This window comes from Petaurus breviceps, unplaced genomic scaffold (genome assembly GCF_028583685.1).
Source record: "Petaurus breviceps papuanus isolate PSGF00001 unplaced genomic scaffold, PetGlider_PUasm1.0 90701, whole genome shotgun sequence".
NCBI lineage: Eukaryota > Metazoa > Chordata > Mammalia > Diprotodontia > Petauridae > Petaurus > Petaurus breviceps.
Genome location: NW_027187316.1, coordinates 9,465,227 through 9,481,376, shown reverse-complemented (window position 1 = coordinate 9,481,376; position 16,150 = coordinate 9,465,227). Strand labels below are relative to the sequence as shown.

At 36.0% G+C, this 16,150-nt stretch overlaps 1 protein-coding gene across 3 annotated transcripts in view; it reads left to right on the top strand.

Annotated features, from left to right (window-relative positions):
- Window positions 1–16,150, top strand: part of UBR2 (ubiquitin protein ligase E3 component n-recognin 2) — a 158,271-nt gene that overhangs the window by 120,209 nt on the left and 21,912 nt on the right. For all 3 annotated transcript variants that reach the window (XM_069065948.1, XM_069065947.1, XM_069065949.1), the window contains exons 27-36: window positions 1,667–1,776; window positions 2,109–2,189; window positions 2,513–2,691; window positions 4,513–4,712; window positions 8,431–8,524; window positions 9,782–9,943; window positions 12,516–12,616; window positions 14,321–14,399; window positions 15,117–15,265; window positions 15,537–15,592. In XM_069065948.1, the coding sequence (XP_068922049.1) occupies window positions 1,667–1,776; window positions 2,109–2,189; window positions 2,513–2,691; window positions 4,513–4,712; window positions 8,431–8,524; window positions 9,782–9,943; window positions 12,516–12,616; window positions 14,321–14,399; window positions 15,117–15,265; window positions 15,537–15,592 (1,211 nt within the window). The remainder of the gene's footprint in view (window positions 1–1,666; window positions 1,777–2,108; window positions 2,190–2,512; window positions 2,692–4,512; window positions 4,713–8,430; window positions 8,525–9,781; window positions 9,944–12,515; window positions 12,617–14,320; window positions 14,400–15,116; window positions 15,266–15,536; window positions 15,593–16,150) is intronic.

Below are 16,150 nucleotides of genomic sequence, written 5' to 3'. Positions count from 1 at the left end.
TGCCTCATAATTTACTCCCAAAATGGAGACAATTTGCTGCTGTTTCTCCTCACTTTCTGCTTATTTCACATCCCTCTGACATCATCTCCCACTGTTTTTTTCTTCATTCTAATCTCTCTGCCAAGGCATGCACCTTTGATCTTATCTCTTCTATCAAATTGCCCCTTCTGTCATCTCCATTCTCTTGTCTTCAATCTCTCCTTATCCACTGATTCCTTTCATAATGCCAATAAATGTACCTAAGTCTCCTCTATCCTCTAAAAGTCCTCATTAGATCCTACTGTTCCAGCAAGCTATCATCTGATATCTTTCTTCCACTTCTGGTCCAACCACAGTGGTGTATTTGCCATTCCTCACACTGGACACTCCACCTTCCATCTTTGTGCCTTTTCATTGACTGTTCCCCATACTTTGAATTCTCTCCTTCCTCACCTTTACCCTTAGCATTCCTGTCTTACCTTAAGATTCAGCTCAACTGCTATTTTCTACAGGATGTCCTTCTCACTGCATCCCATCTTTTCATCTACTCTCCTTATATCTGTATGTACCTATTTATGTACATATCTTCTAATGACGAAGACTATGGTCTTCTCCATTAGAATATAAAATCCTTAAGAGGAGAACTCTAGGGGCGGCCAGGTGGCGTGGTGAGTAAGAGCGCTGGCCCCAGAGTTGGGAGGCCTGGGTTCGGTTCCGGCCTCAGATACTTAACACCCACACAAAAAATAACTGGCCATGTAAGCTTTAGCAAGTTACTTAACCCCAATTGCTTAAAAAAGAAAAAGAGGAGAAACTCTTTGTCCCTTTTTGTACCCTAGTATTTAACATAGTATATGGTGCATAGTAAGCCTTCAACAGTAAAAGTAGAGCCTTTTGAATGAATTCCAGAGCCATTCCAAAGATTTTAGCCTAATTTTTCACCCAGGAAAAACCAAATAGATGGAGAATGCCTATTGTCCATACTGTAGTTTGCAGTTGAATGTGCTTTCCATAGGACTAAATATGTTTTCTTCAGAAAAACTGTGTAGTTGAACATTGAACTTGTCCCAGAATTGACTAGGAAGAGAAAAATGGACTTGATTACATTACATGCAGTGCTTTTTATAACCTCAAATTGCTCCCTGAAAAGAAGAATCCATCTTTTCTGACATGATAGTGTTCTTCCGTTGATCTTTTATAACTACAAGACATAGAATATCTTTCCTGAAGACTTAAAATTGCGGGTCACGCACAGGACCATGGAAAGATATATTGTTAATGTAATAGGTGATAGCATATTACCAATGAAGGTGACACAGTAGGATCTGTATAAAAGATGTCAGAGAAATGTATGCTCAAAAAAGGAGGTAGGCTACTCAGATAAGGAGGGATAGCCCATGTGCTCCTTCAGTACCCTTAAAGTAGGAAGGCCTACACTAGTACGGTGAGTAGACTCACCGTGGTAGAGTTACAGAAAGACCTGTAAACAAAAGTTGCATGAAATGAGAAGGTATGGATAAATTGTGATTTCTGCCATTGAAGGAGAGTACCCACATCATTGAAGTCACATCTCCCTTATTATATTGTTGTTACTACTATTAACAGCATTAGTAATGCCAGGCATAAAAGATGTAGTTATAAACAGCATTTATCAACTTTCCTCTTCTCTTTTGCTTATTTTTCTTAGAACCTGGAGAAGCACCCACCAATTCTCCAAGCATACTAGCTATGCTAGAAACACTACAAAATGCCCCCTATTTGGAAGTTCACAAGGACATGATTAGATGGATATTGAAGGTAAAATTTCCTACATTATTGTTAGCACTTTTCATGGGTAGCATGAATTATTGACTGTTTATGGATGAATGAATGAAAAATTTAATTATGAATGATGAAAAATTAAATTAAATTCAGCATTTAATATGTGTGAAACAATATGCAAAACATTAGGGTTACAAATACAAAATATTTTGACAAAAGGATTAGGGAAAAGAAATGTGGTATATTGAAAGCATGCTGGACTTGGATATGAAAAACCATAGGTTTGAGTCACACTGCCAGGATGAATTCTTTGTGTCTCTTTGGGAAAGTGATTTCATATCTATTTTTTTTTCTCTTTTTTTAAATAGACTTTTAATTCCATTAAAAAGATAAGAGAGAGTTCTTCCACCAGTCCAGTGGCTGAGGCAGAAGGAACAATAATGGAAGAGGTAAACTATGATTTTTGATAGTATAGGCATAAGTAATACGTTGACATAGTAACTCTTAAACAAAGGAAATTTCTAATTTCATCTTATATTACTGATAACCAACTACCCTTTTGAATGTCAAGAAATTAACTGCCATATGTTATTTTAAAAGTATTGATTTGTACTTAATTTCATTCTTTCTTTGGCTTTTACTGTCTTATACTTTAGGCTTAATGGTGGAGATCTCTCTAACCTTTGCCCAGACAAGGAAGATATATAGCTGTAGTACAGAATTTAAATCTAATTGTTAAGCTTCCAAAATGCCTAATTGAATTTCATTTCAGAACTCAAAGGACAAAGACAAAGCTGAGAGGAAGAGAAAAGCTGAAATAGCTAGGCTTCGGAGAGAAAAGATCATGGCTCAAATGTCTGAAATGCAAAGACACTTCATAGATGAAAACAAAGAACTCTTTCAGCAAACATTAGAATTAGATGCTTCTACATCCACTGTTCTTGATAACAGGTAAAGAAATATTTCTAGCCTTTTTAGGAGATGGATTGATGAGCAGCTCATCTATAACATGTATTATAGAGTTGAACTACTTGTACCTGGCCGTACATACGGAATTCATATGTATCAAAGACAAGGCCTGAATTCAGAGCTTCTTGACTTCATATCTGGCTCTCTCTCAACTATGCCCTCTCATTTCTAGACTAAGATAATTCAAATATTTCACCTTAATGTTTTAACTGGGCATTTTAAAAATGTAGATTTGATTAGTTTTTAAAAATAGATTTTTGTATAAATTCTTTTCTCCTGCCCATTGCTCTCAATCCAAAGTATTTAACATCTTGATCTAAACATCCTTAGTTCAGATTTTATGAAATGCCCTGTCCATATTCCTATCTAGGAATTTGTTATAAATGAAAAGTATTTTAGAAGGAGTTTCTTGAGACTTAAATTGTATTCCACTCCCTAACATCAGTTTTTATGCAAAAAAAAAAGGTTCCTATTTTTATCCAAAGTCCCTTCAGGACTTTAATAAAGTTTTGCTAGTGGGGATCAAATGGTGACAGAGTTTTAAGATATATTATTAAGTTAACATAAATAGTGTAAAGTATAGATGAAATAGATTGTTGAATAGCTCAGGGTGTCCTGTAATTAAAATAACATTATGTTTCCTTTTTTTTTTTTTTTTTTTTTGCCAAGGCAGAAATTTACAGTATTTGATGGTTTAAAACATAGGTTTCCAAAATGGGCAGTACCAACCCCTGGGGGTACTGGAATGATTCAGGGGACAGTAGTAACCTTGGGTCCATGGGGGAGGGGGGTGTTGAATAAAAATTAGGGGATGGCAGAAGCATAAGGAAAGAAGAGAAGAAAGTTTTGAAAAACTATATATTTCATCTGTCGTATGACAGAGTTACATATTAATCATAGTGATTACATTATTTTCCAAATAAACACACAGAATGCAAGTTATGTCCATCAGTAATCAAGTCCACCAACAGGTTTTAACAAGCAAATGTTGGCAGGGAGCATGTAGTACATTGTTGGGCAGTCCAGCATGTGTCAGCAGGAACATATGCATGTATATGTTTACAATACAATACTATAGTTACATGACACAATATTGCATCACCAGAATTTTGGTTCAGGGAAAAAAACACCACAAATTTGCAATAAATTATTAAATTTAAGATGTGTCATTTAAAAAATATATATATTTCATATATATTTTTGAATGATGCCATTTTTTTTAAACCATTAAAGGGTTAAAGAAAGTAGGGGCACTGAGTAGTTTTTTTTGTTTATTTTTTTTTAAAAGGAGGCAGTAGGCCAAATAAGTTTGGGAACCTCTGGTTTAAAGAAACAATGGACCTTTAATTTTCTGACAGCAGGAAGCAGTCTTACAGAAGGAACATGGCAGTCTAGAAGGACTAAAGGACAGTAAAGAAATATGCAGGATGTAGACGGGAAATGGATTCAAGCAATTATTTAGGGTAAATAATAGTTGATAAAATTCTCATGAAGAAGATTCAAGTTTCATATTAATTTTTCAGTCTTGTAAGATTTAAGCATACTTTGAATCTGAAGTTATATACACATTGATTCATTTTGATAGAAGAGGTTTTTTTTAATGTTTTCCTCTTGCTGAATTGAGTAAATCTTTGAAATTTTGATTTGTTAGCAAGTAGTTTGTGAATAGGTACATTCATTTACTTAAATGCCAAGTAACATAACTGTAGTTCCATTGAGTAATATACTGTAATTACCAGAATGTCTTAGGATCATTCGTTACAACGTAATTAACCATGTATTTACAATTTTCTTTTTATTTAGTCCTATGATTTCAGACACCCCCCTCATAGCCTTGGGCCCAGAACAAACGCAAGTTGCTGAACAGAGGCAGATCGTCACTTGCATTTTGTGTCAAGAGGAGCAGGAGGTTAAGGCTGACAACAGGGCTATGGTGCTGGCGGCATTTGTTCAGCGCTCAACTGTGTTGTCAAGAAACAGAAATCAATTTATTCAGGATCCAGGTATGCCACTTCTGGCATAGCCGTAATCTTATTCCAATTCAGTAATTGATATGTTGTTTTGCCTTGTTGCTTATTAACCTTTTTCATTTTACAATATTTATAAATTTCTAATTTTTCTATTTTTATTTATATATATATATATATATATATATTTTTTTTTTTTACATTGCCTGTATTTCTCCAGTATCCTTCCTCCTACCCCCTCCCAGAGAGCCAACAAATAGTTGCTGGATTTTGTTATTTTTCCTAAGAAGAAAAGAAGAAAAAAATAGTGAAATCTATCAGTGAATTAGGGGAATCTGATGTTATTTATATATTTAATGTTCCACCCTCTACAAAGAAACCTGACAAAGGGCATGGACATAGGCATTTCTTTCAATGTGCCATACTTTTGGATTTGCTAACAAGTTTGATAAATAACTATTTAAATACCAAGTACTAATTTTAGGTGATAATTCAGGGATACTTTATTGATTTGATCAGCCCTATAAAATTTTTTTATTGAAGTTCTGCTTTGTAAATAGTTTGGTAAAATAATTCATTTCTTAATACTTATTAATAAGCCAGTACTTATTAATTTTTACAGCTTGAAGCTATGCACTTCATTACTCCCAACAATATGTGATTTCATTGGTAGAGGTATTCCCTCCAACCCTTATAGAAGGTTTCATTAGTTACTATGATAAGAATAAGCTCCTCAACTGTTGACCAACTTTGTGATGATGAGACTCTGTGAACTAAGCTAGGCCAGTCTTCAATGATACTCTATCCCTGAGGCCATACTCTAGTTCTTAACAATCTCAGAGGACCTGCCTACCCGAACGTGTACTCCTTTCTCTTTTTGAACACAAGAGTTTTTTTTCTCCCTTCCCCTTCCATCTCCCCTACCCAAGAAGAAGGCAAGAAAAATAAAGCCTATTATAAATATGTATAGTCACAAAAACAAATTTCTGTATTAACTCTGAGCCCTTTAGTTCTCTTACCTGGAGGGTGGATAGCATATTTCATCATGACTCCTATGGAATTGTGATAGTTCATTGTGTTTATCAGAGTTACTAAGTCTTTCAAAGTTGATTATCTTTGCAGCATTCCTGTGTAGATTGTTCTCCTGGTTCTGCTTACTTCACTTTGCATTAATTCATTATCATTAGTTCCCAGATTTTTCTGAAACCCTCCTCTTCATCATTTCTTACAGCATAATAGTATGTCCTCACATTTATGTACCACAACTTGTTCAGTCATTCCTCAATTGATGAGCATCCCCTCAGTTTCCAGTTCTTTGCCACCACAAAAAGAGTTGCTATAAATATTTTGGTACATATGGAGCCTTTTTTCTTTCTTTGATTTCCATAGGGAATAGCCCTAGCATCATTATTGCTGGTTCATACACAGATTAATAGCCTTTTGGGCATAGTTCAAATTACTTTCAGAATGGTTAGACCATTTCATAGCTCCACCAACAGTTGTACTCCTTTTCAACTCACCAATTGCCTGCTGTCTACAAGCATACCCAAGCAGTATCTCTTCCAACTTCAATTTTTTTTAAAAGCTTCATTTAACTCTACCTGCTCTCAAGCTATCTCTCCTCCAAATCCTAGAAGAAGCAGTATATTCTTGTTGCCCTTCCATACACACTATAGTTTAGTAATACCTGCCTACTGCCTGCCTTTTCTTCACACATGATAATTCATCTTCCTTCTCTGCATATGTGTATTAGCTTTTCTTTGTGTCTAAAATGTGCTGCCTCCTAACCTCTGCCTCTTAGAATTCCATGTCCTGCAAGAGACTTCCCATCTACTCTGTTTGTATGTTCTATGTCCTAACTTTTGTATATTTGTCTCTTCTGTTAGAATGTAAGCTTTTCAGGGCAGCTAGCTGGCATAGTGAATAGGTCATGGAGTCAGGAGGACCTGAGTTCAACTCAGGCCTCAGACTCTTGATACTTATTAGCTGTGTGACCTTGGACAAGTCACTTAACCCCAACTGCCTTGCCTTCCCCCCTCCAAAAATTTTTTTTAAAAAGAAAAAAAGAATTTAAGCTTCTTGAGAGGTGAGAATTTTTGCTTTTTCTTTGTATCTCCTGCATTTGGTACATATCTGGCATTGATTGATTTTCTCCAAAAGTTACCAGTGGTCTTTTGTCCATTCTCCTCCTACTTGAACTTTCTGTAGCATGTGGCTTCCTACACATTTATGACTTGGTGGGATTTTATGATACTGCCCTCCTTTGATTTTCTTCCTACCTATCTTGACTACTCCTTTGATGGATCACCATTCGTATTGTACCCCCTAAGAGTGTACCCTAAGGCTCTGACCTACTACATCTTATCTTCTGCTTCTATGCTCTCTTTGGTTACTACACTCTCATAAGCTTTCCTGGATTTAATGATCTCTATGCAGTTGACTCCCAGATTCATATCAAGCCCTAGCCTCTCTTGCATCAACTACTGCCTCTTGGACATTTTGAATGGATGTTCTATAGGCATCTCAAACTCCAATACAGAACTCATTGTCTATCCCCTCCACCCCTCTTCCAAACATCCCTATTTCTATCAAAAATAAACTATCCCTTCAGTCAGTCTGGTTTATGACCCTGGAATCATCCTTGGCTCCTCACTCTCCTTTATTCCACATATCTAATCAAGTTCCAGGTCCTCATTCTCCCTCCCCGACATCTATCAGTTCTGTTCTCTTTGTTCTCAACAGCCATCACTCTAGTCCAGGTCCTTGTTACTTTTGCCCTTAACTATCACAGTAGCCTTCTAATTGGTCTCTTTGCCTTCAAGTCTCTCTCTGTTCCACCTCATTGACCACACAGCTATCAGATTGATATTCCTAAAGCACAAGTCTAACCATATCACTACCCTGCTCAGTAAACTCTAGGCAGGGGTAGGGAACTTGTAGCTTCCAGGCCCTCAAGTACATCCCTTTGACTGAATCCAGACTTCACAGAACAAATCTCCTTAAAAAAAGGGATTTGTTCAGTAAAACTTGGACTCAGCCAGAAGGCTGCACCCAAGGACCTAGAAGGCCACATGTAGCCTCAAGGCAGCAGATTCCCCACGCCTGCATCTAGTGGCTCCCTATTGCCTTTAGGATCAAATACAGACTCCTCTATTGGGCATGTAAATTCCTTCACAAGCTGGAGCCACTCTACCTTTCTAGTCTTAATATATATTATTTGCCATCATGTACTATACAGTCCAGCCAAACTGCCTTGTTATTTCTCACATGTGATATTCAGTCTTCTGTATGCTGTTCCCCGTTTCTTAAATGTACTGTCTTGCCCTGTGAATCTTTCCCTTCTTGCTGTATGAATCTGTCACTTACAGTCCCTACTTTCCTTCAAAGCTCAGCTCAGGCACCACGTTCTGCATGAAGCCTTACCTGATTCTCCTTCCCCTCCAGATGTCAGTGCCTTTTGCTCAAAATTACCCTGCATTATAGTATATGTATTTTGTATTTGTATATTTATGTGCATGTTGTCCCCCCACTCCTTAGAATGTAAGCCAAACTGTTTGAGGCAAGAGATTATTACTTTTTTGTCTATCACCAGGGAAGTAGTAGTTTATAGTAGGTGTTTAATAAATACTTGTTGGTTGATTTAGCCTTTGAGAAGCTAGGGTCATTTTTAAGCTGTGATAGAGAATTGAAATAGAACTTTGGGGAGCACATTTTTTCATATGAAGAATAAATGCTTTTTCTTCTTTTTGTCTAGAAAAATATGATCCATTATTCATGCATCCTGACTTGTCCTGTGGAACACACACTGGTAGCTGTGGGCACATAATGCATGCCCATTGTTGGCAAAGGTAATTGCTGATCAGTAAATTAGTAAATGTAAAGATTATTTCCGTTCTCAAAATTGAACTTTTAAGCAAGGAAGTTCATTACCAGAAAAAAGAACTCCAAAATTGCAAAGACAAAATACCTTATTAGACAAATTATAAAGTTGATGTACCCATTTATTGATAATAAAAGAAATTATTTATAAACATTCATGTGATTGTATAGATACATACCTATAAATAATGTAGCATTGCAAGTAAATATAACCCTTTATTCCCTTCTAAGGAAGATGCTGCATAGTGATAAATATTAAATACTATAATTGGGGAATAGTATCTTTTCTGTCTTTAGGTCCAAATTAAATGAGCTTGGCTCCTAAGGAAGTAGTATTAGATGCTTATTTCACTACTGCTCAAAAGGACCCTATCCTAGTGCTGTCACCACCTTAGCCATGCCACTTTGTATAGAGTAGGGCTTAAGCCAGCCATACGATTCTTTTGAGTTTCCCCAAGCCAACTGGAGTTCTTGGGAAATAAGGCAAGAATTATATAGCCCTGGATCATCTTTACTACTTGTGCCACTATTTATATCCTTCCCTCCAAGTACATATAATCTGGGATTACTTGACCATTGTGAACATAGAAATATTTTATTGCAGAGAGCGTTTACGTAAAGAGGGGGAAGTGATTAAGTCTAGGGTAGAGAACGTGCCCATTGTCGTAGACATATTTTGGGATACTATGAAGAACATTTCATACAGATGAATAAAAATCCACCTCTATAAGAAATACAACTCACTATTCACGCGCCAAAGAGTGGCATACCCGTGCTGGGGATAAAACTTGGGGAAATCATTGCATGAGAAACCAGGATACCTCTTTGTAAAAAATAGCATTATGTGTTTACTTTGATAAACATATTAAAAATTTCACAGGGTTCTAGCAAATAAGGAGTTTCTTAATAATACAGTTTCCTGCTGCCAAGTGTTGAGCAATGGAGTAAAACCTGTGATTCTCAGAGTTTCATCTCTGTTCTGAATTGTTACTTGTGGCTCATAGAATAGAAGAGCTAGGATCAATGTTATTATTTAGCTTATCACCTTTCTTTTACAGATGAGAGTAAGGCCCAGAAATATTTGACTTGCCCAAGGTTACATGGCTAGTTGGTGCCAGAGCTGGATCTTTTGTGGAAATTATATACATAAAGAATAATATTTAAAAGTATGACTTTCATTGAAGGACCTAACAGTTTTGTTAATATTTAAAACTCCTTCTTTAAAGGTATTTTGATGCTGTACAAGCAAAGGAACAAAGAAGACAGCAGAGATTACGTGTGCACACAAGCTATGATGTAGAAAATGGAGAATTCCTTTGTCCCCTTTGTGAATGTTTAAGCAATACTGTTATTCCTCTGCTTCTGCCTCCAAGAAGTATATCTAACAGGTATTCTAGTTTATCATACCTCTTTTTGCTCTTTTGCTCTCATACTCTGTCAGACTCAACTTTCTTCCTTCCTCTGCTTCCTAAAAACTCCTTAGAGTTTAGGGACCTATTAAATTTTTTTTTTAATTTTTTCCCCCAATTTACTAAACTATTTATTTTTAGTTTTCAACATTCATTTCCATAAGTTTTACATTTTCTTCCCCTCCCTCCCCAAGATGGCTTGCAATCTGATGTGGGCTCCACACATACATTCCTATTAAACACATTTTTACATTAGTAAGGATGCATAGAAGAACTGTAATGAATGGGAAAAACCATGAGAAAGAAAAAAAACACATAGAGCACCGGCCCTGGAGTCAGGAGGACCTGAGTTCAAATCCAACCTCAGACCCTTGATATACTTACTAGCTGTGTGACCGTGGGCAAGTCGCTTAACCCCAACTGCCTTGCCTTCCACCCTCCAAAGGAAAAGAAAATAATCTGCTTCATTCTGCATTCCGACTCCATAGTTCTTTCTGTGGATGTGGCTGGCATCTTCCATCATGTGTCCTTTGGAATTGTTTTAGGTCCTTGCATTTCTGAGAAGGGCTGAGTTTATCAAAATCATTTCTTACACACTGTGGCTGGGACTGTGTTCTCCTGGTTCTGCTCCCCTCATTCAGCATCAGTTCATACAAGTTTTTCCAGGTTTCTCTGAAGTCTTCCTGTTCATCATTTCTTATAGCACAGTAGTATTCCATTACATACATATACCACAACTTGTTTGTTCATTCCCCAATTGATGAGCATCCTCCCAATTTCCAATTCTTGGCCACCACGAAAAGAGCTGCTAGAAATATTTTTGTACATGTGGGTCTTTTTCCCATTTTTATGATCTCTTGGGATACAGCCCTAGAAGTGGTATTGTTGGGTCAAAGGGTATGCACATTTTTATAGTCCTTTGAGCATAGTTCCATATTGCTCTCCAGAATGGTTGGATCAGTTCACAGCTCCACCAGCAATGAATTAGTGTTCAAACTTTCCCATATCCTCTCCAACATTTGTCATTTTCCTGTTTTGCCATGTTAGCCGTTCTGATAGGTGTGATGTGGTACCTCAGAGTTGTTTTGATTTGCATCTTTCTAATCAGTAGTTATTTAGAGCATTTTTCTTTTCTTTGCTTTGCTTTTTGGAAGGCAGTTGGGGTTAAGTGACTTGCCCAAGGTCACACGGCTAGTTTTTTTGTGTGTTAAGTGTCTGAGTCAGATTTGAACTCAGGACCTCCTGACTCCAGGGCCAGTGGTCTATTCACTGTGCCACTTAGCCTCCCCTAGAGTAATCTTCATATGACTGTAGATAGCTTTAATTTCTTCCTCTGAAAACTGCCTGTTCATATCCTTTAACCATTTATCAATTGGAAGATGAGGGACCTATTAATTTTGGGGTTTTTTTTGCTCCTTTTTCTTCCTACTACCAGTTTGTTGGTTAGGTCAGCTTCTTATAAGACAAATGTGTTCAGCCCCCTATTATGCAAGGTTTGTGGATGTGCCATGACAAGGTTATAAATGGACTGGAAAATCAAGAATGTAGAACTATACCCAGAACATCATATATACTCAAGTTATATTAATGATAAGTTATATTAATGATATAGCATTTTAAATAGTTTTTTTTTAAGAATAATCTGTACTTCATGTCTTACTGTTTGAGTTATTTAAAAGAATTTAAAATCAAATCCACTCTTCACATAACTGTAATACTGAGATTTTTAAGGAGTTGAATAAGAAAAGGAATTAGGCTTTTTTGCCTTAAGTCTAATTTCAAGGTGTGACTTTTTAAATATTGGAAGGTAATATGATGTTAAGATGAGTCTGGTTTTTGGATGAAGGATATCAAAAACAAAGATTAAAAGTTTCAGAGAACTACGTTAGAAACTTGTTATTCTGTAGTAGAACCCATAATTCAAGCTATGTTATCTAAGTTACACTTTTATGTGGTTGAATATTTGATTCTTTTTCTCTCATTACAGATTTTATTTTGAAGGAAAGGGATGATGTATGGTCTGTCATTGATAACTATATGTTGAAAAGTGACCTATTGTGAGGAAACAGTGATCAATTGTTTCTTATAGTATCAGGGTTTAATTTACTATACCTCATTGTTAATAAATAAATCTCTAGTATTTTACTTTAATCTGCAAAAAAATTCTTTTGAGTTATTCATAATTCAGATATAGAGGTCTTGGGTTTTTTATTTTATATGCATATGTACATATATATGTGGGTATATACATACATACATATAGACAGAGAGAGCTTAGGAGTAGCTAATGCTTTAAAGTTTAGAATTTCACTCTTGAAAAACATGAAGACAAACATATACTGAATTATTTTTATTAATAGTAGACTGATAAATAGTTGTTTTTGTTTTGAAACCATTTGTATATGATTTTTTTCATTTACTAACTCAAATGTTATTTTTTTCCTTGTAATTAGCTGAAAGTATTGAAGTGTATATGTGATTATTTGAAGAACTACTATGTTTAGTATCTTACTCTTGCCTGTTTTTTAATACTGCTTATCGTTTGTGACAGACTAGATATTTCCGACCAACCAAATCTTGTTCAGTGGATTAGAACAGTATCTCAGCAGATAAAAGCACTACAGCTTCTTCAGAAAGAAGAAAGTACACTTAGTAAGTTCTGGTTTCATTTTCTCCTCAAGGGTACTTCCATAGGGACTGTCTGAGTTATTGTTTTAATTAGAAAATCTTCCTTGTCACTTTTTGACTTAAAACTGTCAGCTTTGCTATCTAGTTCCTTATTCATTCAAAACATGTGAAGCTTATAGCAAAGATATTAAGTCACTCTTTTTTCAGAGCAACTGGGAATAAATGATATAAAATTTAATTTTTTGTCTTCGAGAAATAATACATATTAGAGAGGAGTCATCATGATGTACAAAACACTGAACCCTTGAGTTAGGAAGGCCTGGATTCAGATCCTAGTAGACACTTACTATCTGTGTGATAATGGAAAGTCCCTCTTTCTTAATCTCATTTGTATAATGGAAATGATAATGCTTATTGTACCTACTCACAGGATTGTTTTGAAATGAGATGATATTGTAAAGCACTGTGTAAATTTTTTAAAGTGCTATATAAAGTTAGTTATTATTAACACACCCGTATTATTATTGGCACTATTTCATCATCAAGAAATATGGGAAAAATTGAATCAGTGTTTAAGGAAGCAAAGCAGCTTAGTCTGACCTCTCTTAGTTTCCCTCCTTATGTCTTCCCATCAAAAAGTCAAGTTTATCTCAAAAAAGATGTATGGTGACAGTGATGACAACCACCTCCTGAGACAACCATTCCATTTTTTAACATTTAATTGTTAGGAGGCTTTCTTTATGTCCTGCTGAAATCTGTCTCTTTGTACCTTAGGATTTAAGTGAAATAGCCAAGATTCAGACCTAAATCCTCTGTCTGCAAATTCAGCGTTCTTTTCATTGTGCCTTCTACCATTGAACCTAGTTCTGCCCTCTGAGCCCAAAACAGTCTTTACACGTGGAAGCTCTTCTAGTAATTGAAGACAGTGACTTGCCCTTCCCATTGTTCTCTTCCTCAGGGCATACATTCCCACTTACTTTAGCCTCAACTTGGGCGGTTCTAATTCAGGTCCTCATCGTCATCCTGATGGTCTTCCTGTAGACCTGTGCCACCTGATCAGTATCCCGCTGAAATGTGACTATTAGAGCTGGACTCAGTGCTTGAGATGTTGTCTAGCCAGGAGTGAAATGGGGTTCTTGTGTGTCAGACCGTATTCTGGATACACACAAACACACCGCACATTGATGCAGCCTAAGGAGAATGTATGAATATCTTAGTTTAACTGCCACGTCATATGATCAACTCACTGATCTTGTACTTCTCTGAGGTGTCTTTTACATCTTCTCTATCATTTACTTGTATAGTTGATTTTTGGGAGCATCTTACATTTATCCCTTAAATGTATCTATCCCTTAAATTAAACCTTATTTTATTCCATTTAAGCCATTATTCCAGCCTGTTGTGATCCTTTTGGAATCCCAGTTATGCCTTCCAACATCATGATGTCTATTCCTCACAGCTTCAAGAGTCCTTGGGGCCAGTCAATCAGCAAATTGTGACTCTGTCAGCTGGCATTTCATATTTATTCTGAAGAGGGGTTTAAGAAGCAAGGCAACCCCATGTTTGATGCCGCAGTTATAAGAAATTAAGTTACATAGAATTTCTGGGATTTTATATGTAAATATAAATCATTGAACTGACATTCCTTTTGACAACCAGAAAGACCATTTTTAGTGGTTTTGTGTGTGTGTGTGTACACACATATATAATATGTGGCTTTTCTTTTAGGTACTATATCTTCTGAAAATTCAGAAAGTATGATTGATCTACAGCTCCCTGAAGGATTTAGGCTTGATTTTCGACCAAAGTAAGTCTTATCATCTTAAGTATGCATTATAAATATACAGTTCACTTTTTTTTTGTACCTTACTATTTTTATTGATACCTTTTACTTTTATATGACTTTCATTTTCAAATATGTCCTCCCATGTTCCTCTATATTCTTATATTGGTTGTTTGTTACTACACAATAATGTCCCATTCCCTTTGGGTACTATACCATTACCTAGTAGATGGACATCTACTTTTTAATACTGTCTACTTTTATTAAGGCCTACTTGATAAACCACAAAATTTTTCAATATACTCACTCCTATGTTTTCAAAGTTAAACATTATATATGATTCTGGTTCATTTGCTTTTTTCCTCTCACAACAAAGATGTATATAGCTGATTCACATTTACATATGTGAAGTACATTGTGAAAAACTTAATGTTTAAAAAACTTAAAAATTTACATATTTAGGGGTGGCCAGGTGGCTCAGCGAGTAAGAGCACCGGCTCCAGTGTCGGGATGACCTGGAGATCGAATCCCAGGCTCAGATACCCAGCACCACACCCAGAAATAACTGGCCGTGTAACCTTGAGCAAGTTACTTAACCCCGATTGCTTAAAAAAAAAACAACTTACATATTGAACATGAACCAAATAGAGGGAATAATATCCAAGAAAACTTGCTTTTAAATTAATAAAGCGTGAGCATACAGTGTTTTGGAACTAACGCCATACTACTTGTCTATCTCAGGAACCCATATTCTGAAAGTATTAAAGAAATGCTAACAACATTTGGAACAGCCACTTACAAAGTAGGACTAAAGGTTCATCCCAATGAAGAGGATCCCCGTGTCCCCATAATGTGTTGGGGTAGCTGTGCATATACTATTCAAACCATAGGTAAGCAGTTGACCTCTTTAAGGCCCACTGTAAATCAGAATTTATAGTAATATAAATGAAAGATATGGAACTACCTCAGTAGTAATATCCAGACTGACAGATTGTAAATTATGAGCGAACATTAAAAAAAAAATCTCACCTTGGGGACTATGACTACTTATGGTTCAGAAGTAACACCATTTCAGTTTTAGCTCTTCAATATTAATATATTACTGTGAAGTGACTTAAAAATTCTAGCACCTAAATTTGACCATTATATTGCTTTCTGCAGAAAGAATATTAAATGATGAAGAAAAACCATTATTTGGTCATTTGCCTTGCCGACAGGTAAGATCTCACATTGCCCTTGATTCTGTGAAAGTTGTGGATGAGGTAAGTTTCAGCTACTGTTCAATTTTTTTTTTAATTATGAAATAGCCACTTATATCTGGGTTCATCCCCTTCATATTAAAATCTGTTCTCTTATGGTACTTAAAATTATTTAATTTACTTTTCATGAAGACTTATTAGGGGGCAACTAGGTGGTGCAGTAGTTAGAACACTGTCCCTGGAGTCAGGAGGACCCGAGTCCGGATTTGAACTCAGACACTTTACACACTTACTAGCTATGTGACCTTGGGCAAGTCACTTAATCCCAATTGCCTTGCCTTTCCCCCTCCAAAAAAAAATACATTTAAAAAAAACTTTAAGAAAGACTTGATAGCCTTCATCAGTCAGCATGTGCTGTTTCTACTATGAACACAGCAAAAAGAAAAAGTGAAACAAAACCAAAAACAAACTAACTGTCTGCCTTGCTCTAGAGCAGAAGTCGGGCCTGTGGAGCCCAAATCAGATTAAAATGTATTTGGAAAATATTTAACAAAATAAGTTTAAAAAAATATAGGA